The sequence below is a fragment of the Bufo bufo genome, chromosome 5 (genome assembly GCF_905171765.1).
Source record: "Bufo bufo chromosome 5, aBufBuf1.1, whole genome shotgun sequence".
NCBI classification, from domain to species: Eukaryota; Metazoa; Chordata; class Amphibia; order Anura; family Bufonidae; genus Bufo; species Bufo bufo.
In genome coordinates, this window is record NC_053393.1 from 217705356 (window position 1) to 217730200 (window position 24845).

Genomic DNA, 24845 nt, shown 5'->3' on the forward strand with positions numbered 1-24845 from the left:
TTAGAAGACCATGCCTTGGCTGTAAATCCCATATTCTGACCTTCCTATGTTGAATGACCTCCTCCAGCCTTCACACCACACAGCAAATGTCTGTAACCTGTGTTTAGCTTCTACCTGTGAACACCTTGAAGGTAATAAGGAAGCACTTAGAGGACACGCCTTGTGCAGTGTGTAGTTGTAGGTGTACAGGTTTAGATTTCATTTCCTGTAAGCTGTGGGCTGGGTCCTACTGAAAGCTAAAGCCAGGGAAGAAAACTCTTCATAGCCTCAAATGTGAAATCTCCAGGGAGGGCTGAAACTAGTTTATGAAATGAAGATCATCTCAGGATTTTGCTAAAAGAGAAGCAAACAGTGTATGGAGATGCTGGTGGACACTCCCTAAGGACTGTTTTAGTACATACTGAGGCCTGGACTATCGAGCTTGAACAATGCTGCTCCTGGGATGTATGCTCGCCCTACTGCTTCCACCACTAACAGGTAACCTGCATTCTTGTTCCCTTCTACCAGTCTACTGATTTATGTCAACCTCATCGGTTAAACATATTTTCGACCCATGAGGTTATCTGTTGTAGCCATGCTTGATTTAGGCATGGATTCAAGGCAGCCATAGTGTGTGATAATTATGCCAGAACTTCATTAGATCAGTTGATACCTTTCTATGATCTGAAGATTCAGGGTACTTTCACACTAGTGTTTTTCTTTTCCGGCATAGAGTTCCGTCCTAGGGGCTCTATACCGGAAAAGAACTGATTAATTTTATCCCCATGCATTCTGAATAATGAGCAATCCATTCAGGATGTCTTCAGTTCAGTGTTTTTGACTGTTCACGACGGAGATAATACCGCAGCATGCTACGGTTTTATCTCCGGCCAAAAAACTGAACACGTTCCTGAATGCCGGATCCGGCATTTTTTTCCATAGGAATGTATTAGTGCCGGATCCAGCATTCAAAATACCGGAATGCCAGATTCGTCCATGCGCAGACTGAAAAAAAAAATGCTGGATCCGTTTTTCTGGATGACACCTGAAAGATGGATCCGGCATTTCAATGATCCTGATCAGTCTTACAAATGCCATCAGTTGGCATACGTTTTCCGGATCCGGCAGGCCGTTCCGGCGACTGAACTGCTTGCCGGATCACTCTGCCGCAAGTGTGAAAGTAGCCTTATTCATTCTAAGAGTTATTGATTACGGATTCTTTCTGTTCACTGCAACTTGTGGCGTTACAATTGTATTACTGACAACTAGGAACAGTGTTTAGTCACCAGATTTGCGTAGATTATTGCTTTAACCTCTTGTTATCTATCTATTGTGAATTCTAATTAAACTGGAGGAGTGACAACAGACTTGCATGTAACCATGAAATAAGGCCTTATTTGGCGGGACGTATTGAACAGATTGAACACAGACCCAGACGAGTCTAGTGCAATTCACACCTTCGTTTTCCCACACGGACTGTAAGATTCAGGTCATGCTCTGCTTTGATCCGTTTCTCATGGAACATAGATCTGGAGATCATTGTAGACAAAGTTGTCCAGCAGTCGCCAGATCTGTGTTCTACATGAAGAAACGGACCTCACTAAGCATTAAAAATCGTTCATGTGTTGCAGCCATGGAGACTATTTTTAATACTGCCACCTGAATCCGGCATTAATCTAAAATATTATGTACTTGAATTTACGGTAATATACTAAAGCACTGAAACTTAGAATTCGGCAGAAAGCTAATGTTGTCCTGGTGCGTGAGAGCTAAAAGGCTTCTACACCACGTGAAAAGACACCAGTAAATGGCGAATGGTGTACGTGTGTGCATGTGCCTGCAGTTATTACGACGGGGCTCAGGAGCTGCAGATTATGGCTCTGTTGCAGTTCTTAGTCATCCATTAAAACATCATACTTGGGGCTTATTCACATGTCAGTGATTCATGTCCACGAGATGTTCTTGTTCTCAACGAACAGCACACGGATGTTTTTTTATGTAGGCCTTGCTACCTGACGATGCACCTAAGTTATGACAGGGCATGCACCTCATCATAAATAAGACACATCTTTGGTAGTCCGTACGTACGCCTGCCGTAAAATCTAACCCAGACCCGGCTGTTGCAGTTTTCTGGCAACTTTTACTCATTTTTCCCGGAGTACAATTAGTAAATTTGCAGAGACCACAGTAAATACTAATTAAGGCCTCATGCACACGACCGTTGTGTGCATTCGTGTCCGTTGTTCCGTTTTCCGTGATTTTCTGCGGACCCATTGACTTTCAATGGGTCCGTTGAAAACTCGGAAAATGCACAGTTTTTCATCCGCGTCCGTGATCAGTGTTTCCTGTCCGTCAAAAAAATATGACCTGTCCTATTTTTTTGACGGACAACGGTTCACGGACCCGTTCAAGTCAATGGGTCCATGAAAAAACACGGATGCACACAAGATTATCATCCGTGTCCGTAGGCTACTTTCACACAGACGGATTCGACAGTATATTCTAACACAGAGGCGTTCCCATAGTGATGGGGACGCTTCAAGTTAGAATATACTAAGAACTGTGTACATGACTGCTGCCTGGCAGCACCCGATCTCTTACAGGGGGCTGTGATCCACACAATTAACCCCTCAGGTGCCGCACCTGAGGGGTTAATTGTGCGTATCACAGTCCCCTGTAAGAGATCAGGTGCTGCCAGGCAGGAGGGGGCAGACCCCCCTCCCTCCCCAGTTTTAAATTCATTGGTGGCCAGTACGGCCCCCCTCCCTCCCCTGTATTTAACTCATTGGTGGCCAGTGCGGCCCCCCTCCCTCCCCTGTATTTAACTCATTGGTGGCCAGTGCGGCCTTCCCTCCCCCCCTAATTAAAATCCCCCCCCATCATTGGTGGCAGCGGAGAGTTCCGATCGGAGTCCCAGTTTAATCGATGGGGCTCCGATCGGTTACTATGGAAACCAGGACGCTACTGCAGTCCTGGCTGCCATGGTTACTTAGCAATTTTAGAAGCATTATACTTACCTGCGCTTTCTGTGACCGGCCGGGCGCTCCTCCTACTGGTAAGTGACAGGTCTGTGCTATAGGCAATGCGCCGCACAGACCTTTCACTTACCAGTAGGAGGAGCGCCCGGCCGGTCACAGACAGCGCAGGTAAGTATAATGCTTCTAAAATTGCTAAGTAACCATGACAGCCAGGACTGCAGTAGCGTCCTGGTTTCCATGGTAACCGATCGGAGCCCCAGCGATTAAACTGGGACTCCGATCGGAACTCTCTGCTACCACCAATGATGGGGGGGGGGGGGGGGGGGAGGCCGCACTGGCCACCAATGAGTTAAATACAGGGGAGGGAGGGAGGGGGGCCGCACTGGCCACCAATGAGTTAAATACAGGGGATGGAGGAAGGGGGGGCCGCACTGGCCACCAATGTATTTAAAACTGGGGAGGGAGGGGGGTCTGCCCCCTCCTGCCTGGCAGCACCTGATCTCTTACAGGGGGCTATGATACGCACAATTAACCCCTCAGATGCGGCACCCGAGGGGTTAATTGTGCGGATCAAAGCCCCCTGTAAGAGATCAGGTGTTGCCAGGCAGCAGGGGGCAGTCATGTACACAGTTCTTAGTATATTCTAACTTGAAGCGTCCCCATCACCATGGGAACGCCTCTGTGTTAGAATATACTGTCGGATCTGAGTTTTCATGATATAACTCAAATGCGATGGTATATTTTAACATAGAGGCGTTCCCATGGTGATGGGGACGCTTCAAGTTAAAATATACCATCGGATTGGAGAAAACTCCGATCCGATGGTATAATAGGGACTCCTGACTTTACATTGAAAGTCAATGGGGGACGGATCCGTTTGCAATTGCACCATATTGTGTCAACGTCAAACGGATCCGTCCCCATTGACTTGCATTGTAAGTCAGGACGCATCCGTTTGGCTCCGCACGGCCAGGCGGACACCAAAACGACTTTTTCCTTCATGTCCGTGGATCCTCCAAAAATCAAAGAAGACCCACGGAAGAAAAAACGGACACGGATCACGGAACTACGAAACCCGTTTTTGCGGACCGCAAAAAAAACCTGTTGTGTGCATGAGGCCTAAGGGTACTTTCACACTTGCGTTGTCGGATCCGGAAATCCATATACAAACGGATATCATTTGTAGATGGATCCGTCTGACAAATGCATTGAAATTCCGGATCCGTCAATCTGGTGTCATCTGGAAAAACTGATGTTTTTTTGTTTTTTTTCACAGACTGGGAAACCGGATCTGTGTTGCCGGAACACTAGGTACCGGATCCAGCATTAATACATTTCAATGGAAATTAATGCCGGCGTTCCGGCAAGTGTTCTGGAATTTTGACCGGAAAAAATACCGCAGCATGCTGCGGTATTTTCTCCGGCCAAATACCATAAGAGGGACTGAACTGAAGACATTCCTGATGCATACTGAACGGATTTCTCTCCATTCAGAACGCATTAGGATAAAACTGATCAGTTCTTTTCCGGTATTGAGCCCCTAGGATGGAACTCAATACCGGAAAAGAATAACGCTAGTGTGAAAGTACCCTAAAGAAGCAAAATCCACATTGAAAACTGCATGTCTCTGAATGAAATGGAAGATTATGAACCCATACACTTCTGTTGTCATATTCACACATTACAGATTTGTTGAAGATACTTATGCAACTCAGTCAGTTTCATACCCGTTCCTAATCCAATAGATGGCATAAAACTGTACAAAATGTATCTCTGGCTCAGGCCGGATGATGTAAGTGGTGATTATAGACATGCGGCCGGTCATGCGGCCTCTGGGATGTGACTGTGCTGTGGTTGAGCACTGAACGGCCAATTAGGACGCATCTGCCTCTTATTTAGCTCATGAAGACAGCTCCGTATAGTTGGTCTAGACATTCAATACCACACTGCCATTAAAAATGCAGACCGGCTATACAGTGCGGTCTTCATGCGTTAAATAAGAGGTACTTGCCCGCAGTACGGCCATGTCCCAGACACCTCGCGACTGTGCCATGTGGTTGTACCCCAACTCTAAATAAACTATTGGGTGGTGCAAAAGTTGCGTAGTAGGCCACACCCCTCCTGAAAAGCCACACCCCATTTTGGACTAGGTGCAGAAACGTTCTCTAAATCAAGATGCGTCAAATCACGGAGTGCACTCACATTAGTGAATGTGGGCATTTTCTGCATTTGAAATGAATAGTCCCAGAAATTTCTGTAACAAATTTGCCATTTGGTGCCATAAGATGTCTGTGTGCGGTCTTAGTCTTAAAACATGAGACTTGTATTCAGCCTTACAGTAGATGCTCATAAGGCTACGTTCACAGTAACGTTATGAAATCACTTTATCTGACATAGCTGGGTAATGCTGGAAACCGCTGGTTCCCTATTAACTATAATGGAACTCGACAGGGATCCATCCATTTTCAGGCATAAATGCCATCTTTCGCTGGACAAATATCGCTGCATGCAGCAGTTTTTGTCTGTCCGACAGTTGTCATTTATGCTGGAACAGGCTGCTGGATTTCTTAACGACAATGTGAACCTAGTGTAACTTATTTATTTAACTTTTTTTACGTACAGTACTAATGGAATGTTGAGTACAGATCATAGGATCAATCTGTCAGCATTAGGGTCCATTCACACGTCCGTAGTGCATTGCGGATCCGCAATACACTCGGTCGGCACCCCCATAGAACTGCCTATTCTTGTCCGCAATTGCGGACAAAAATAGGACATGTTTTTTTGTTTTTTTTTCGGAGCTGCGGACCGGAAGATCGGGCCCGCACTCCGGAAATGCGGATGCGGAGAGCACATAGTGTGCTCTCCACATTCATTCCTGCCCTATTGAGAATGAATGGGTCTGCACCCGTTCCGGATATTGCGGAACGGATGCGGACCCATTTCACGGACGTGTGAATGGACCCTAAAGCTACTTTCACACTTGAGGAGTTTTTTTCTGGTATTAAGATCCGGCAGAGGATATCAGTACAGGAAAAAAATGTTCCGTCAGCATTCCTTTTTGTGACCAGACACAAAACCATAGCAAGCTGCAGTTTTGTGTCCATTCAGAAAAACTGAAAAAATGGATCCATCACCATTGACTTACATTGCTTTCAATGTAAGTCAATGGTGACGATCCATTTTTTCCCCATTTGATTTCACACAATCGCATCCTAATGGAACGGATGCATCCTGATGTGCAAAATCAAAACGGATCAATTTAATTCTGAACTCAAGTGTGAAAGTAGCAGAATCAGTAGTAACAGAATCAGAGTACAGTTTTAAAATATCATTTTGTTGGTTCCCACTATTATATCAAAAGGGTTAATCCGTACTTGTCACCGTGAAGTGCAGTGCAGTCCGCAGGCAGCATGTTATAGAGCAGGAGGAGCTGAGCAGATTAATATATATATATTAGTTTTTTGGGAAAAGATTCAGTAGAACTTGTAATTTATACATTTATAATTAATTAATTTAGTAGGTGAATAGGCCTTCTTATCAGTGACTGACAGCTATGTCTGTATACACTTTTATGCTAGGGCTACACGACGACACTTATCGCGCAAGATCTTTTGTAATGATAGTCTATGGTGTCACACTGCGACATACTGCCATGCAACAGTCGCACAAAAATCCATCCAAGTCGGGTTGCAGCATGTTACATGTCCCAGTGCAACAACATAGTCTATTATTACAAAAAATGTTGCACAACATTGCTGCGACAGATAGTTGCACAATATATGTCGCAGTGTACTTGTACCCTTTTTGTTGTGTGACTTATTGTTGTGCAACATTGTCGTTACGTAGCTGTACCCTCATGCACATGCGGATCCGCAAAACGCAGATACCGGACGCTTTATGCGGAAGGTAATGTCCAGCCCACAATAGAGCAGTCCTATCTTTGTCCATGATACAGACAAGAATAGGGCATGTTCTATATTTTTTTTTTTTTTTTTGCGGGGCCGCGGAATGGACGTGTGGATGCGGACAGCGTACAGAGTGCTGTCTGCATCTGGATGGGCTCGGATGGGGACTAAAACCATGGTCTTGTGCATGAGGCCTTATACAGAGAATGCAATCAATCACTGATAACACCTCCCCTGTGTACAATGAAATCAGAAACGGCAAAGATATAAATGTATAAAGTATACATTTTACTGAATCTTTTCCCATAAATCTACATATCAATCTGCTCAGGTCCTTCTGCTCTATGACATGATGCCTGCAGATTGCACTGCCTTTGTGGTGACAGGTCCTCTTTAGATATTGATGACCCATCCTCAGGATCAGTTATTAATATCAGATCAGCGGGGATCTGACACCCAGCACACTCACCGATCAGCTGTTTTGGGCAGGCTCCGGAAACTATACAGTAGATGGTAGAGTAGACTGATTGCACAGGAGCACACAACAGTTTCTGTGTGTAGTACAACCTCACCCAAGATGATTCACAGCTTGGCACTGAAGTTCTGGAATAACCTCTTTTATGTTGTGAAGTATAAACTAACAGGTAAATTTACCGAGTGGTTTTATAGCTGACATTTAATTGCTGGTTATTGTTCTCTCGTTTTATTTACTTATGGGACACAATTTTGATTGTGAATCCTAGAAATGGTACATAAAGATCCAGGGATCTGTAGCTGGTGACGTGTTTCATAATTATCTAATAGTTAAAAGGGAATTTCAGTCTACACATTTATCAGCTATCCACTGGAACCACTAATGGAACCGGTTGGGCTGCTGGAGGGCATAAGGGACCAGGATCTTCATTCTAGTGATAGGGTCCCAAGGTTAGACACACACACTCACACACTGATATAACATTCCTCCTCTGGCAGTTCTCTGAGGCCAAAACTGCTTTCCCACACATTCCATACACACTTTCTGTAGCCAGCAGCTTCCTGCCAGCCAATCAGATTGGATTACTGAGAGACACTCCTCCTCACTCTGAAAAGGACCACCCCTCTGTCTTCTGTTTACATTAAGTTGGGAGACAGACAAGACCTAGTAACGGTCTTTTAAGGGAGCAGTGGAAAGAGACAGGAGACATTAATGAAAGCTGTTATTATAAGGTAATTACAGATCTTTTGACAATCATTGACAGACTAACTCAGTTATACATGCCTAGCTCTAATAAACTAGCAAATAAAAATAAAAAAGACAATTAACCTTTAATCCTTGTGAAATCCATGTCTCTTTCATGTGAATGGTGTGAACCCCGTTCACAGGCATTATAACATTTCTGGTGGTAGGTGGAAAACCATGCGCAGCAGAAATAATAAGTAGCTTGTCACTTATTTTGGGTGGAAATAAGTATTATTTATTAGTAACTACTTACCTCTCCTCTCTGCTCCTCTCTGGTCTCTTCAGTTTCTGTGGGTGGGCAACAGTTTGTCACATGTGACAATCGGGCACCTGCATCTCCCAGAAGTGCAGTGCAGCCAGCTCTTGTTAAACCCTTCCTTCCCTGCATAGAAAATAGTCCCTCACGCACAACCCCGGTGATTCCAGTAATAAAGAGCTCTATGATATGTAATGCAGCCCCCACAATTTCCTTCTCCAGTGTTTAGAGAGAAAGAGAGAGAGATATAGCCAAATATTTCTATTCATTTAGAAGTAGGAAAGAAAGACTTAAAGGTGACTGGGCTATGTCGCCTGCTTCTGTATGAGTGCAGGAGAAGGTTGACCAGAATTTCAAGCAACAGGAGAAACAGCAGGGGGTACTACTAAAAAAGAAAATATATTGTATATAAAAAGCTGCATTGTTTTTAGTGCACATATATTAAAATAATGCTTAATTTGAAATAACCTATTCACTACATGGTAATACTTTTTGTGGGATAACCCCTTTAAAGGGTTGTGGTGTGGACTTCCCCCTGTCAGTGCGATAATCCTTACAAGACTTCCTGCCAGCCCCGCACCCAATCACATTAATATGGCAAATATTGTGTTGAAACTTTTGAATCGCCTTTTATTTTCCAAGTACTAGCATGTTATGTAGGACTGTACAATAAAGGTAGGAAGTCAACCGTACATAAAGGTAAATACTATGATATCCACCAGTGTTCATCAGTGCCAAATACATTTTTTAACAGTCTGGTTACATTAATAATAGCAGGATGTTTCTTACGCAATGCAGTTTCTTACGCAATGTGAGCCTCTGCCGCCCGCCATGTTTCCAGTAATGTGAGAATGTGCGAATTGAAATCCTGGCATCAAGAAAACCTTCTCCAGATGCGTATGCTGCAGTTTTCAGGTGTAAACCTTGCTTTAGCTGAACTTTATTAGTTATAAAGTAAGGGTCCATTCACACGTCCGCACCCGTTCCCAATTTTGCGGAACGGTTGCGGACCTATTAATTTCAATAGGGCTGCAAAAGATGCGGACAGCACACAGGGTGCTGTCCGGATCTGCACTTCCATTCTGCGGCCCCGCAAAAAAATAGCCACGTACAAGAATAGTACGGATTTCTATCATAGTGCCGGCTATTGCGGTCCGCAAAATGCGGACCGCACATGGCCGGTGTCCATGTTTTGCGGATCTGCACCCTATTTTCCCAGTAGTCACAGCAACCCTCTACATTATTTAGTGATCATAACATCCCACCACTTTCCCAATATTCTCAGTGGGAGCCACAATTCCTAATATCCGCTTCCTACTTTTCCAGTAGTCACAGTGACATCATCGAACCTGCAGGGCTGAATAATAGAGCACAAGGGCCAAGGATCATTTCTCAGCCTGTTCGCTCTGAGAGTCAAATGTGCTCCGTTCAGCAGAAGAATGGGCCTAGGTGAGTATTAATGTTTTTTATTGTATTGACACCACAGGGTGCACTAATGTAAGGGGAGCACTACTGTGTGGGGGTGCTAAAGGTAAAACTACTGTGAACAAGGCACTAAGGGGGTATAACTACTGTGTGGGGGCATTAAGGGGGGGCACTAAAGGGGAGCGCTACTATGAAGGAGGGCACTAATGGGGGAGCATTACCATGAAAGGGGCACTAAGGGGAAAAACTACCATGAAGGGGCACTGAGGAGGCATGTTACTGTGAAGGAGGCGATAATGGTGTATAACTACTGTGTGGGGGCACTAAGGGCACATAACTACTGAGTGAGTGGGTGGATATATGGTGCACGTGAGCATTGTTGAATGGGGAGGGGGCATGTAGTTGCAGGGATGTTTTTAAGGCCTCTTTCACCCTACCGTATGGCTATTTCAGTGTTTTACGGTCCGTTTTTCACTGATCCTTTGTTCCGTTTTTTTGTTTCCGTTGTGTTTCCATTTCGGTTCTGTTTTTTCATTCCGTTTTTCAGTATAGCATATACAGTATACAGTAATTACATAGAACAAATTGGGCTGGGCATAAAATTTTCAATAGATGGTTCCTCAAAAAACGGAACGGATATGGAAGACATATGAGTGCATTTCTGTATGCATTCCGTTTTTTTTTGCGGACCCATTGACTTTAATGGAGCCACGGAACCTTATTTGCGGCCAAATATAGGACATGTTCTATCTTTGAACGGAGATACGGAAACGGAATACATACGGAGTACATTCCGTTTTTTTTGCGGAACGATTGAAATGAATGGTTCAGTATACGGACCGCAAAAAACGGGCCGCAAAACTGAAAAAATGAGCGGATGCGGACCCATTTGCGGACGTGTGAATGGACCCTAAGGCTCCATTCACACGTCCGTGGTGTGTTGCGAACCCGCAAATTGTGGATCCGCAACACACCCGCCCGGCACCCCTATAGAAATGCCTATTCTTGTCCGCAAGCTGCGGACAAGAATAGGACATGTTCTATCTTTTGCGGAGCTGCGGACCTGAAGATCGGGGCCGCGCTCCGCAAATGCGGATGCTGACAGCACACTGTGTGATGTCCGCATCCATTCCGTCCCCATAGAAAATGAATGGGTCTGCACCCGTTCCGCAAAATTGCGGAACGAATGCGGACGTGTGAATGGACCCTAACTGCCATGTTTTGTTGTATATACTGTAATATGCCATGTTAAACTAGTTGGGCTGGGCAGAAAATTGTATTTGAGGACAAATATGCATTTTATTCCAGGCACTGTATTTTTGTGTGCATTTTACCTTTTAAAATTTTAGTGGTGGGCATGTGGCTTGGCTGAGGTCAGGGTTTCACTTGTGGATGCTGTTGCACCATGTGAATTGTATCCTAGGTGGGGCCAGGTGATAAATAGGAGGAGTTCAGAGAACCTCATGTTAGGGCCTCCTGCACACGACCGTAAGCTGCCCGTGTTGCCTTCTGCAATTTGCGGAACAGAACGGGCGCCGGCAATATAAATGCCTATTTTTGTTCGCAAAGCACGGACAAGAATAGGACGTGTTATATTTTTTAGCGGGGCCGCGGAACGGAGCCACGGATGCGGACAGCACACAGAGTGCTGTCCGCATCTTTTGCGACCCCATTGAAGTGAATGGGTCCGCATCCGAGCCGCCAAAACGGCGGCTCGGATGCGGGCCCAAACAACGGTTGTGTGCATGAGGCCTTAGTCAGATACTGTGAATGGCAGAGCGCTGCTGAACCGAGGCATACATGTTGGTAGTTAGCTAGCAGTGAGGATCTGTGGTTGAGTTTGGGCCTGCTGAGTGAAGTAGAGACCGGAAGATCTGACTGCATGGTGATGGACTATTACCTGCACTGTGAACCTGTTATGGACCTCTGCTGCTGACTAGGCCACTTGAGTAAGTGCTTGCATCAGGAGAGGAGACCACCCTGGATCATGCAATTGCTTCTGGTCAATGTGATATGCTCTAGTATGGTACTGTGTAAAGGTCATAGGCTACACTTCTGTTCTGGCTTTCTCACAAGTTCTGCAGACTCTCAAGAGTTTGAGCACATGGTCCTTCAACTACAAGACAAACACTGTACTTTCTCTGCCTGGTGGCTGCTGCTGCTGCTGAGCTGCTAGATGCTGTCAATGACCGTAGCCACTTCCATGTATACACTTGAAGCACCTAAAGTGGCAGGGAAAACCGTGGCAAACCGGGTTCTGCTAGAATCTGTTCCCTCAAAAATGTTTTTTTCCTGCTGATGCCCTGCAGAAATGTGACTTAAAGTTTGCGTATCTTTTAATTATGCTAAAATGCACCTCAACCCATAAACTTGTCCATGTTGATAGCATGAATCACAACGTGTCACCAGAGGGAAACACAATACCTTTTTGGCCCACATACTTGACACATCAAGTGTACATGGTACACAACATTAATTCAAAAGAAAATTAGCCAAATAAGTGGTATTGGCCCACCAGCTTCTTCCTGGTAGGTCAGGGTCTTTACGTTGTACCCATATATTTTAATGTGTGTATTCCACATTATTGGTTTTCTATGGACTGTGGTGACACCACCGAAGCATGCCATTTTTTTTCTCCATGATTACAGATCCCTTGTGTACATAATAGTCTCAGTCTGTGAAAAACACAGACCAAACACGGATACCATCTGTGTTTGATTTGTAGTTTTCACGGATCCTTGCTATGACCAAACACAAATTCTTCACAGACAACTTAACAGATGAACCACTGACCATCTTGTCATGGATGTCATCGTGGACACAAGCGTATGAAAGAGGCCAAATAGTGAAAATACAACTCGTAAAGTCCAACCATAGGCTTGAACTGAAATTCTAAAATCCTCTACTATACACACGATAGTTGCGTATAGAAAAAGGTCAAACCCTCAAATATAGAACAGATCCTGGGCTGAATACATTTTAAAACATAGCTTTTACTGATAATAATTCAAAGGATAAACCCACATAGTGCTCAAATAACCGGTGAAAAAATGTATATAAAAAATATAGCAAAAGAAAAGTATAAAAATACAAATAGACCGTAGCCATTAATAAATGGAATGATCTTACCAGTTCATTGAGACTATACTCAGGTGAATTTCTACCTTTCAACCATCCTAGATAATCAAATGACGGGGTCCGTAAAAATGCTGTGATTCTTCCGGGGACACAAAACTACATAGTCTCTAAATGAATACCCTAAAAATTGGTTGGAATAGGGGCTAAGCCGTCCCTACCTAGCAATATGGAGCACCCGCCCAGATAGGGACGACCCCGTCTGGAACCTTTCCCTTGTCGGGGCCTAGTCCCTAAGCATATCCCTATCTCATATGTACCAACATGACATGTTTCGTCCCCCCTCGTGACCCATCAGGGGATAGGTATACAAATGGAGGGTAAACTGAAAAACAAATAGAAAAATAGAACAAAAAGTAAACCCTACTGTCCCAATATAAACCAATTAATTCACATGGCATTTCATACACAAGTCAAACTGACCGGTTTGAAGATCAGAGGCGTCCAAATAAATAGACCATTCCTCAGGTAACGGGCATGAAGAGCAACAATGGTCGATGCCTGTATGGGCTGGGGTAAGTGTCGCCCTCGGCCTGCGTCTCACCGTCGTCTGTCAAGGAGGGGAGCACAGCCACAGTTATTTAAATATCCCGGCTAATGCGCTCATACCGTGGCTCCTCCCTACCTGCGCGCACCGGCTGGAACGCAAGTGATATGCAAACCAAGCCTGCGTGCCAGGAAGCAGGTGCTGCGGGAGTACACGTCATCGGGAGGAGTTGTCACGTGGCAATGAAGCATGTCCGGGAGGCGCAGCACGACCAGCTGCCTAGCAACGAAATCACGCGCACTTCCGCACTTACAACAGCCACAGTCGACATGCTAGTGGCATGTTTACTCCTACAGCCAGATTGTCGATAATCGGATTCTAGGCAGGTGCCTTAGAACTCAATCTGAATAGGGGCTGATGGAACAAAGAGATAAGTTAATAAACTGAGCCCCTATATGTGAAGGTGATAAATAAGTGACTATATAAATATGGGTGGATGAAAAAATGCATAATAAATGATGGGGGGGGGGGGGGTTACTGGAACTAATAAACTGCTGGGGCACTAGATTAAGATATTAAATTATACCAGGGGAATGCCCCAATTTTTTTAAATCCATGGTATATAGTAGAGACCTTATATACAGTACAGACCAAAAGTTTGGACACACCTTCTCATTCAAAGAGTTTTCTTTATTTTCATGACTATGAAGGCATCAAAACTATGAATTAACACATGTGGAATTATATACATAACAAACAAGTGTGAAACAACTGAAAATATGTCATATTCTAGGTTCTTTAAAGTAGCCACCTTTTGCTTTGATTACTGCTTTGCACACTCTTGGCGTTCTCTTGATGAGCTTCAAGAGGTAGTCCCCTGAAATGGTCTTCCAACAGTCTTGAAGGATTTTTCCTTTTTGATAGGACTGCACTCCAGATAAAAGTGAAAAAATTGTGAAACTTTATTCACCCATGATATGGCAACTTTGCGACTTTTCGGCTCACAAGAGCCTTCTTCCCTTGTGAGCCGAAACGTCGCAAAGTTGCCATATCATGGGTGAATAAAGGACCAGATGTAACTGCCAGAAAATCGTATAAACAGGTTTACGCAGAATACATGAACAAGAGTTAGAATAAAAGCGTTCCACAGTATACACATCAGAGTCCAGGCTACACTCAGCTAGTATACTCCTATCTAGCCCTGCTACTCAGGGGACGCTACTACAGCGCACTGACTAAATCCCTAAACCTATAACCTATCACAGATAAGCACCGGTGCCACTCACAGTTCTGCAGATTCTCCTTTATCCCATAAGATGCAGTCTGGCTCCAGGTCCGGTCGCTTGCTTGTCCGGTTTTATACATATGCAAATTAACCTGAGATGAGTCCTATCCCTGACTCATCTCAGGTTAATTTTCATATGTATCAAATCGGTTATTTTACACAGTTAAAGCACACAGAGCTATGGGGACTGGGTATTGCGGATGTGCTAGCAGCCCATGACCTCAGCTCTATACCCAAAATCCCAGTGACAGGTTCCCTTTAAAGTAAATCTTCAGTTTGCCTGTAGAGTATCAACATTAGGCTACATGCACATGACCGTTGTGTGTTTTGCGGTCCGCAAATTGCAGATCCGCAAAACACGGATGGCTTCCCTGTGCGTTCCGCAATTTGCGGAACGGCACGGACAGCCATTGATATAACTGCCTATTCTTGTCCGCAAAACTGACAAGAATAGGACAGGTTATATATATTTTTTTTGCGGGGCCATGGAATGGAGCAACGGATGCGGACAGCACACGGAGTGCTGTCCACATATTTTGCGGCCCCATTGAAGTGATTGGGTCCGCATCTGAGCCGCAAAAACTACGGCTTGGATGCGGACCAAAACAACGTCCGTGTGCATGAGGCCTTAGAAGAAGCCCTTCATTGACAACTGCTACTACCTGATAATAGGAGTACAATTGAACTTATTATTACTTATACTATACAAAAAGCTTTCCATTGATGAACTGTCCCAACTGTCCAGAGACTATTGATTTGCAGTAAATGTTCAACTGGTTTACAAGTTCACAGTAGAAAATTAGTCACTAAGATACGTAGCTGTATTTTTGCACTGCAGGTCCTCAATGTGATGTGGGTAAAATCACAGAATCAGACAAGTCATTAGAGTGGAAAACCGCGCTGCTGTTCACACCTACTCCTTTCACGGGACAAGGTTAATTGGTGACACGGGGAAAGACCTTCAAGCTCCATGCATAGGCATCTCTCCTATATCCGACACTCCTGTAGGTAATCAAGGAATCGCAGCCATAGTGAAGCACAGACTTCAGCCATATAGTAGAAAGGTTTATTATACTTAGGCCTCATGCACATGACCGTTGTTTTGGTCCGCATCGGGTGCGGACCCATTCACTTCAATGGGGTCGCAAAAGATGCGGACAGCATTCCGTGTGCTGTCCGCATCCGTTGCTCTGTTCCGTGGTCCCGCAAAAAAAAACATAACATGAACTATTCTTGTCCGTTTTGCGGACAAGAATAGGTATTTCTACAATGGGCCGCCCGTTCCGCGAATTGCGGAAGGTACACGGGCGGCTTCTGTTTTTTGCAGATCCGCGGTTTGTGGACCGCAAAAAAACGGAACGGTCGTGTGCATGAGGCCTTACAAACAGCTTCTTGTTAAAAGCATATAAAATTATGAAAGTGCGCACACACACACAGGTGTCGCCCGACCCGGGCTTCGCTTTCACGCTTCTTCAGGAGCGAACACCTACACTCTGTAATCCAATCTTATAAATAGTCTCAAAATCCCACTCCTCACTTACATCATCAAATCTGGTTCATACCTCCACCTTAAAACAAGCCAATTTTTCACAATAAAACCATTATTATCGTTACAAATAATTTATAATTAATTCCTACAATATCTTTTATCCTTTTGCAAAGGCAGGAGGTATTTAAATATCTCCAAAGGAGTTCCACTAGTATCAATCAAAACCCACCTCCTATCACATGACCTAGTATCTAATCCCGGGCACGTCACGCCTCTTATCACGTGACCCGTCATATGATCCCGGTTTCATCACAGCTCCTATCCAATCCTTGCTGGGACCCACCCCTTACTGCCACAGGTCTGATCTCCTTCATCCTACAGGTGAATACTAAATGGAGATTCAAGAGGAAGAAACCGCTAAACTAAACATGGTTTCAAATCACACTCTATATTCAGTCCATTCGGTTGGAGTGTCTCCAATTTGTACATCCACCTCCCTTTTTGTTTATTTTAGCATTATAATCCCCCCCCCCCCTCCCCCGCAGGTTTTCACCAATTCCACACCTTTAAATCGCAAACCCTTCGGATCCTTCTGGTGACATCTCTTAAAGTGCAGAGGGACACCATGTGTTTCGACTCCTTCTTTTTTTTATATTCCGTATATGTTCTTGAACTCTAATCTTGAGTTTTCTAGTACTTCGCCCCGCGTACTGGAGGCCACAAGGACACTCCAGAACGTAGATGACCCCTGTACTCTCGCATAAAATGTTCCCCTTAACTTTAAAGGACTGTTCTTTCTTCTTGGAGCAAACTGTTTCTATACTTCTTGTTTTATCTATTCTATTCCTATTTTTACAAGGGAGACAGAACCCACACCACGTGAATTTATTTCCTTTTTTCCTATCTTCGGTCTTACATTTTGCACTGTGCTCCAGATGTCGTAGATTTGGAGCCTTTTTAAAAATCACCAAGGGGTATTCTGGGAGAACCTTTCCTAAAACGGGGTCATTTTTCAATACCCCCAATTCTTAAGGATCGCATTTTTTATCCTACCCGCATTGGTATTAAACTAAGTTAGTAAACTAAACTTAAAATCATTAACCCTTTTAGTAGTTTCCGGATTTTTTATCTTAGCGCCTTCTTCTACCTCCTTCTTACATTTATTCGGTTCTTCCTCCACATATCTTTATTTATATTTATCGGTTCTTGCCCTCTATTTATTTGTACTGAGGAGGGAGGTACGGTCTTGCGAACACGCCGAATGGAAAGCTGGCTTTTAAACATGGAGGGGATAACCACGATCCCGAAATCTGTCCTTCAAATACACTGCTTGTTTCAGAAATTCAGAATGTTTTGAGCAATTTTTTCAAGTGGGTAAGGGTGACTGCTCTCCCACCTAAAAAGGGAATTTGTAGAGGTGGGTTTTCTGAAAATACTCGTTTCCAATGAGCCTTTTGGGTTTTTGACTATGCAAATGTCTAGGGGTGTGGGTGCTCATTCAGCCAGTCACTCTGAGGCGGGTCATCAATAATGCCAGTGATTGGCTGAGTGGACCTTTCCTGGTATCTCCAGTGTGCCTCTCACCGATCACTTTTGGGAATCAGACTTATAGCAAGCACATTACTAAATAGCAGCCATTCAAAAAATAAGATAGTGCCTTAAAATTTAAACTGATGAGTTTCTCATGACTATATCCGTCATCATCTTCTCTGCAGGTTTTTTAGGGTAAGAGTATTTCCTGTGTAATGGAGTGTACATGATAATGCCCTTGGCTAGTTCTAATTACTGCTCATCAGCGATCATCTGAAAATTCCTATATGACAAGTCATTGCCTGACTACTTTAAATAATATGCAGCCTTTTCGGAAGTCTGACAGATGAACTTGATTTCCCAACATAGTGTTATTTGTGATAATTTAAGAGAATATTCATGGCATTACTGCAACATATCATCAAGAATAAATACATTGCCTAATCTAGTTGTAACAATTTACAGGCAAAACCCACATGGGCTTTAACCCATTCCCACTCTGTTTTATAATATGTTGCAGTGGGAAGGTAGTTAATGCATGGTGCGAATCCATTATGGTCCACTGATGGTGCTTATGCCATCAGTTGCAAGTGCCAGCTTTGATACATGACTGGCACCTGCTCTAATAGCAGGGATGGGGCATTACTCCATTCCTGGTCATTTAACTCTTTGAGGGGGAGACCCCCTTCTCTCATCCTATCGACCCTTTCCCCCACAATGCGATCGTAAAGGGGGACGAAGGGGTTTTCATGGAAACAAAAGGCCTAACAATTGCCTCCAGGTCTGCCATGTACAGATTCATTTTCCAGAGCCCAATAGACAGCTTTTCAAATTTCAGAAGTACAGTAGTGTATTATGTAGGTTTGCAGGTTCAATAAAAGTCAAAAAACATTTTTGGAAAAACTTAAAGCATGAAAACAAGCATAGTTTTTAATACAAATTGGCATAACATCTCTGTATCAATAACATTTTGATGCATATAAAAGAAATTTGTAATCTATTACTGTTTACATAAAAAACATACTAATGTTTATGTTTGTAAAATATCCTGCAAAAACCTCCAATAAAAAAACCTTTGAAAGAAGAAAGCACAAAAATTATGCATAATTGGCATCACCATGTCTGTAGCAACCCATAAAAAAATATAAATTCTATTATTTATACAGTTCTGTGAATACCGTAGAAAAACCTTAATTTAGCATCACCTTTATTGTATTAACTTGCAGAATAAACTGGAAGAATAAAACAACGGTGACATTTTTCATGCAACACCACCTCCCTAAAAATAATTATACATAAATTATGTTATATTTACCCAGTTGAAAACAGTTTATCCCATAAAAAAAATAACATTCATATGTCTATGTACTTAGAGTTGTGCCACCATTAAATGCTATTTTCATATAATTCAGCATAAAAAAATTACTTTTGCTGTTTTTGTAATTTTACTTTGTTACAAAAATGCTCCAGTTGTGAGATATTCTCTTTACTTCATTATAATGGTTCCCCCTGGAGTTTAATGTGTATCGTAATGTGCATGGCCATCTACTGAGGTGGTCACACATGCTTAGTTCTTTCCTTCAACTGCCACCAGCCATATCCACTGCTAGAAGTAGTCAGTTACAGGGGGAGAGCTGTAGTAGAAAGGACATGCCCCCTGAGCTTTACCAGAAAGAACATACCCCCTGAGTTGTCAACCTGAAGAAAATTTTGCCAAGCAATTGGAGCAATGAATGGGGAGATCTCCAGTTCCATGTGAGGTACAGGGCTGGTTCTAGCTTTGTTAGAGATTGTCAAATACTATATGATGTACTTTAAAGGACTTGTCCCACAAATAGATATTAATAAAGTAAAACGTAAATGATTCCCTTCACGAGCATATATGCCATATCAATGTGAAATAGCTGAGTATGCTTGCTCTGCTGTTTCCAGAACTCCCATAGAAGTGAGTGAAGAGAGACTCAAATGTGCTGCCACATCTCCATACAGAGTATCCATGTTAGTGGGGTCCTCAGGTCCATTCTAGAGATAGGTGTGGGTCCCACCTCTGGACCTATTGGACTCATGAAAATTCTGGGGATATGCTATAAATGGGAATAACCCATTAAAATGGTGCAATCTGTTGTATGTCCCATAGCGGATGAGGGATTTAACAAAAGAAAACACCTTGCTTATTTCCCTTTCTGGCCCCATTTCCTTAGACTGTTGAACTCTCTTCAGCACAGGCAGTTTTAAACTACCCCACCGCTAGTGCAATTCTAGTGAAAACAGAATTTCTGGGCTGAATATAGCCATTTAGCATCACTGCAACAACAGATAAGTACATTGTGACCCCCATAGATTATAAGAGGTACTGGTGTCATCCTCTTAAATAAGGAATTTTTATAATCCAGTTGAGAAGAATGTTTCTCCTGTTCAACTTTGCCAGCTCCTCTACCCTTGCATTCCTTTTTATAAATCTTTCCATCCATGGGTGTAGGTCACTGCATTAAATCTGGTGTCCAAGTCTAATTTTCATATCTCAAAGTTTCTACTTTTTCTACTAATTGCTTTTGATTTTCTTTTTGATTTTCTGCAATGTGATATTGCACATCGTAATGCAAAAATGACACGTGATCCTACAGCACAATCTAGTGAGATTCCATCATATGCAGTAAATCACTGTTAATCTTTACCATTAAAAAACAACACTGCTCTGCTGCAAAAAAACAAACAAACAGGCAAACCCTTTTAAAATCGTGAATTTTGTGTATATTATTCATTTATCTGTAGACTACAGTAGAAAGTCAGAGACACTATTTACATACAGAAAAAGCAAAATAGACCTTTTTCATTGGCCTCACTTGGCAAATATTTTTTCCACTTCGAAGCTAGGTCAAACTCAGTGGCAACTCTGTTATGAAAAGAAAATTAAGAATATGTGTTAGAGGTCAACCTCAAAAAAAGGGCAGACTGGTAGGCCACTCATTTTACACCCTGGAGAGTTGGTTCAAAGAGGCAACACAACCCCCAGGCTTCCCAACTTGGACCTAAACCCTTCCCAAGCATATGACCATTGCCCAAATACATTGGCCATGTGACCACAAGTTCAGTCGGGAACACTTTATTTCAAAGGGGCCAGAAGTCAAGGGTCAACCGGTTTAGGCTAGTTTCACATCTGTGGCTGTGCTCTCCGGCAGAATGTTCGGCAAAGAATGTTGGGATCGGCTGGGACAAAAACCGCTGAGTGCAACGGTTTTGTCCAGCCAAATTCTGGCATATTTGGCAGGAAGTGGCCAGATCTCCTCTGGTTCCCATTATAGTCGAAGGGTTCCAATTGGCAGGTGGCACTATCTGAAAAAGTCAGATCCAGAGAACAGTCGCAGATGGGAAACTAGCCTAAGCCTGGTGAGCCTTGACTTCTTGCCCCTATAAAATAAAGTGTTCCTGACTGGACTTGTGGTCACATGGCCACTGCATTTGGGCCAATGGTTAATCCTGTATTGTACGATTGATGGCCTATCTTCAGGATCAATATCTGATCGGCGGAGATCCAACACCCCTCCCAACTGCTGATCAGCTGTTCTGCAGTAGCTTCTGCATCAGAAGTAGCACCAGAACTATACTATCCATTGTGTAGTTGCAGTAATCGGCTCTACTACACAGTGGATGGAACTGTGTAGTTACATCGACTATTGGTGCTGGAGCTACACAGAAACAATCAGGGCTGTGCAGTTAGAGTTGTGGAGTTGGAGTCTAAGTTCGTTTTGAGTGAAATGTACCCACTTTGACTTAAAGTATTGCCTGCTATTATTATTGTGTAATTTATTTTATTAACTTTCATAAAAGTTTAGAAATGTTAATCAAATATATTTTATGTTCTATCAATCTACGGCTCTTATTTATAAAAAAAAGGTGATAAGCAGGGTGTTCTAGTGGTGAAAGATAATCAGTTCTCACCTCTTCTGTCCTTATACTACAAACAGTGATAAGTAGAGCGTTCTAGTGGCAATCAATTCTCACCCCTCTGTGTTTTCGCCATGTGCCTGAAACTGTGATGCACATGCTCAGAAGTAAGTTCATCTAAAGAACAGAGAATGAAGTTGTGCATGCCTTCAGTCATCTCAGGGCTGCTAGACCGCAATATTAAAGGTGTTGTCCAGGAATAAGTAACTTTTCACAGATGCAGCCTGCCTCTGCTATTGAAAATGAATTCTACTTGCCTACTTCCTGCCACTGTAGTCCGGCATGACGATTCCTGTATGCCGATTTAACGGTCTGCTGCTTGTATAATTCATCCATGTCACAGCCATAATCCCCTGCTTCACTGCAGCCAATCACTGGCTTCATCGGGGATGTGTCTCTTGTGGGCACATCACTTCTGAATCCAGTTATTGGCTGCAGCAGAACATGTGATCATGCCATAGAGGAAGTAAAGAAGCAGTTGATGGGGAAAATAGACTCCCAGGAGACAGTGACCTGTGGATAGTAGGTTTATGTTCTCATAGGCATAACTTGAAACTCCTGAGCCCTAATGCAAAATTTGCATCAGGGACCCTCACCTACTATGTGCCATGTGTTGCTTTACACTGAAGAGGGGCATTTGGGCCCCTCAGGCATCAGGTCCTGAGCAGTCCTATAGCTATTGGCCACATCACAGTTAATAAATCAGGACCATATTAAATGTATTCGTAATCCCCCATATGTGACCAAAAAAGCAAAAATTCTAATCAAAATGTTATATAGACCAATGCAAACACAAGAAAATGACTAACCTTGTCTTTAAGGCCCAAAGTATTCCTATTCTTAAGGGGTAGAATACAAAAAAAAGTATGTCATGGTCATATTCATGATACATTAGTAGATTAATGTTACTACAGAAGCTGCTTCCTCGATTCTTACTTGGAATGGAATGGAAGGAGAACAGGTCCTACAAGCTGCATTTACTACCCTGATAACATCTGGTACTCTGCCATTGTATCTGTCTTCCTATTGTGTTCATGGTTTATTATGCTGCTTGTCTACCTGATAAGATAATCAAAGACACTACTCATGTATCGTATTTATCTAGTTTCCTACAGTTCATAGAATTGTCTGTGAAGGTTCACAGTCCTCAAGGTCCTGATATATCAGTATTAATAAGTTGGAGCAACTGGACTTCTATATTTTTCTCTTGAAGATGTTTTGCTAGTCATCCAAATGGCTTTCTGAAACAGAATGACTTGTAAAAGGAATCTCTGGCATAAATACCAGTGACTCATGCTTCAGTCAACAAAATCTCTTTATCATAAGGTGAAGGACCTCATGGAAATAAGACGTTGATTTCATTTGCATGACTAAAGCTATTAGGTATAATTAAACTGCCTAAGGAGAGGTTTTAGATTTGAAATTTATATAATTGTGTTCCACAATAGTCTTATGTTTATCTTCCTTCCACTCTATTTTATCTCAATAGTGGTCCAAAAATCACCTGTGCATTTTTTATGCAAAGCCTATCGGACTGATATATTTTGCCTTGTTTGGGTTATTTTCTTTATATAGTTTGAACTGTAATCCTCCTGAATTTCAGCTGCATTTCTTAATCAAAAAAGTAACCCATGAAACCTATCAAGCCCTTTCACATTGCCTCATTGAGGAGCTAACCCTGCCCCAGCAGGAATGTCTAATCTTCAAGGGTCCAACCAATGGGGGCCTGAGCCCCCTGTTTGAATTAAGGCAGCTCCATAGAGCTGAATGGAGCAGCACCGCACAAGCATGACCCCCAGCTCCATTCAAACGGGTAGAACAGGCCCCCATTGTTGGACCCCCGCCGATCAGTCACTTATCCCACATCCTGTGGATGGGGAATACGTTTCCTTCACTGGACAATCCCTTTGAAATGATGGTATTTGTCAGGTAAATGCACCACTAGATTCAAAGACTTAGATATAGTATTGGTCTTCCGACCCCACTCTCATCTGGTTATAGGAGGCAAAGACCTTCTGGATGTACAGATGTCATTATATCTAGTCACTTGATATACTGTATAATGAGTTATTTGAAGATGAAGAATAGGGTTTAACGCACCCCTGTATGTGGTGGTGGTATATGGATGTAATGCACTATGTATTATAGCTGTCCTCAAATGAAAGCTTTGCAAGGACAATACATGGCTCTGTTACTCTCCAGTAGCTTGTTGTAGAACACCTCCTGTCAGGGGCGTAACTAGAAGTGACTGGGCCCCACAGCAAATATTTGTAAGGGCCCCCCCCCCCCCAGCGCGCTTCGCACCTTCCTCCTCCTGTGTAAACCCCACTCCTTTGGCACAGTGTAGCGGTATACTGTATATTGTGGGGCACAGTGTAGCGGTATACTGTATATTGTGTGGCACAGTGGATGATATATGTGTATAACAAACATATTTCACATGAAAACTTAGTTACTTGACCCTTGGGGATCTCGGACACCACTTCAACACTTTGGCCGGGGGCTCGGCGGAGCTTATGTTGTGTTTTATCCTAATGAGAGAGATTTCATAATAAGGATTTGGAGAAGGGGCAGAGGGATAGCAGAGCAGGGAGAGGCTGGTGCTGCTACTAGGGGGTCATACCATGGGGGAGTAATAAAGCCCACCATAATGCCCCCCCCCCCCCCAGTAGTAATAATTCTCCTTATAATGTGACAGTGCAAAAATACCCCCTCTCCCCCCCATGTGCCAGTATCCGGTGGCTCTCTCCCCACCAGGTGCCAGTATCAGGTGCCAATATCAGGTGCCTCCCCCCATGTGCCAGTATCAGGTGCCTCCCCCCCCCCCCCCCATGTGCCAGTATCAGGTGCCTCTCTCCCCCCCCCCATGTGCCAGTATCAGGTGCCTCTCCCCCCCCCCCCCAGGTGCCAGTATCAGGTGCCTCTCTTCCCCCCCCCATGTGCCAGTATCAGGTGCCAACCCCCCCTCCCCCCCAGGTGCCAGTATCAGGTGCCAACCCCTCTCCCCCCCCATGTGCCAGTATCAGGTGCCAACCCCCATGTGCCAGTATCAAGTGCCCCCCGCTCCCCCCATGGCAGTAACAGTCGGGTATTAAAAAAATATATATAAACACTTCTTTTCTACTTACCTCCATGTCAGCGATGCGATGCAGCCTCTTCCTGTGTCCCGCCCTGTATGTCCATATATGGAGTCAGTGCTTATATTTCAG

The 24845-nt window shown here is 43.6% G+C and overlaps 1 protein-coding gene across 2 annotated transcripts in view; it reads left to right on the forward strand.

The window, feature by feature from the left end:
- The first annotated feature begins 222 nt into the window (after window positions 1-222).
- Window positions 223-24845, forward strand: part of CDCP1 (CUB domain containing protein 1) — an 82422-nt gene continuing 57799 nt past the window's right edge. For both annotated transcript variants that reach the window (XM_040432945.1, XM_040432946.1), the window contains exon 1: window positions 223-477. In XM_040432945.1, coding sequence (XP_040288879.1) covers window positions 429-477 — 49 coding nt within the window. In that variant the 5' untranslated portion in view covers window positions 223-428. The remainder of the gene's footprint in view (window positions 478-24845) is intronic.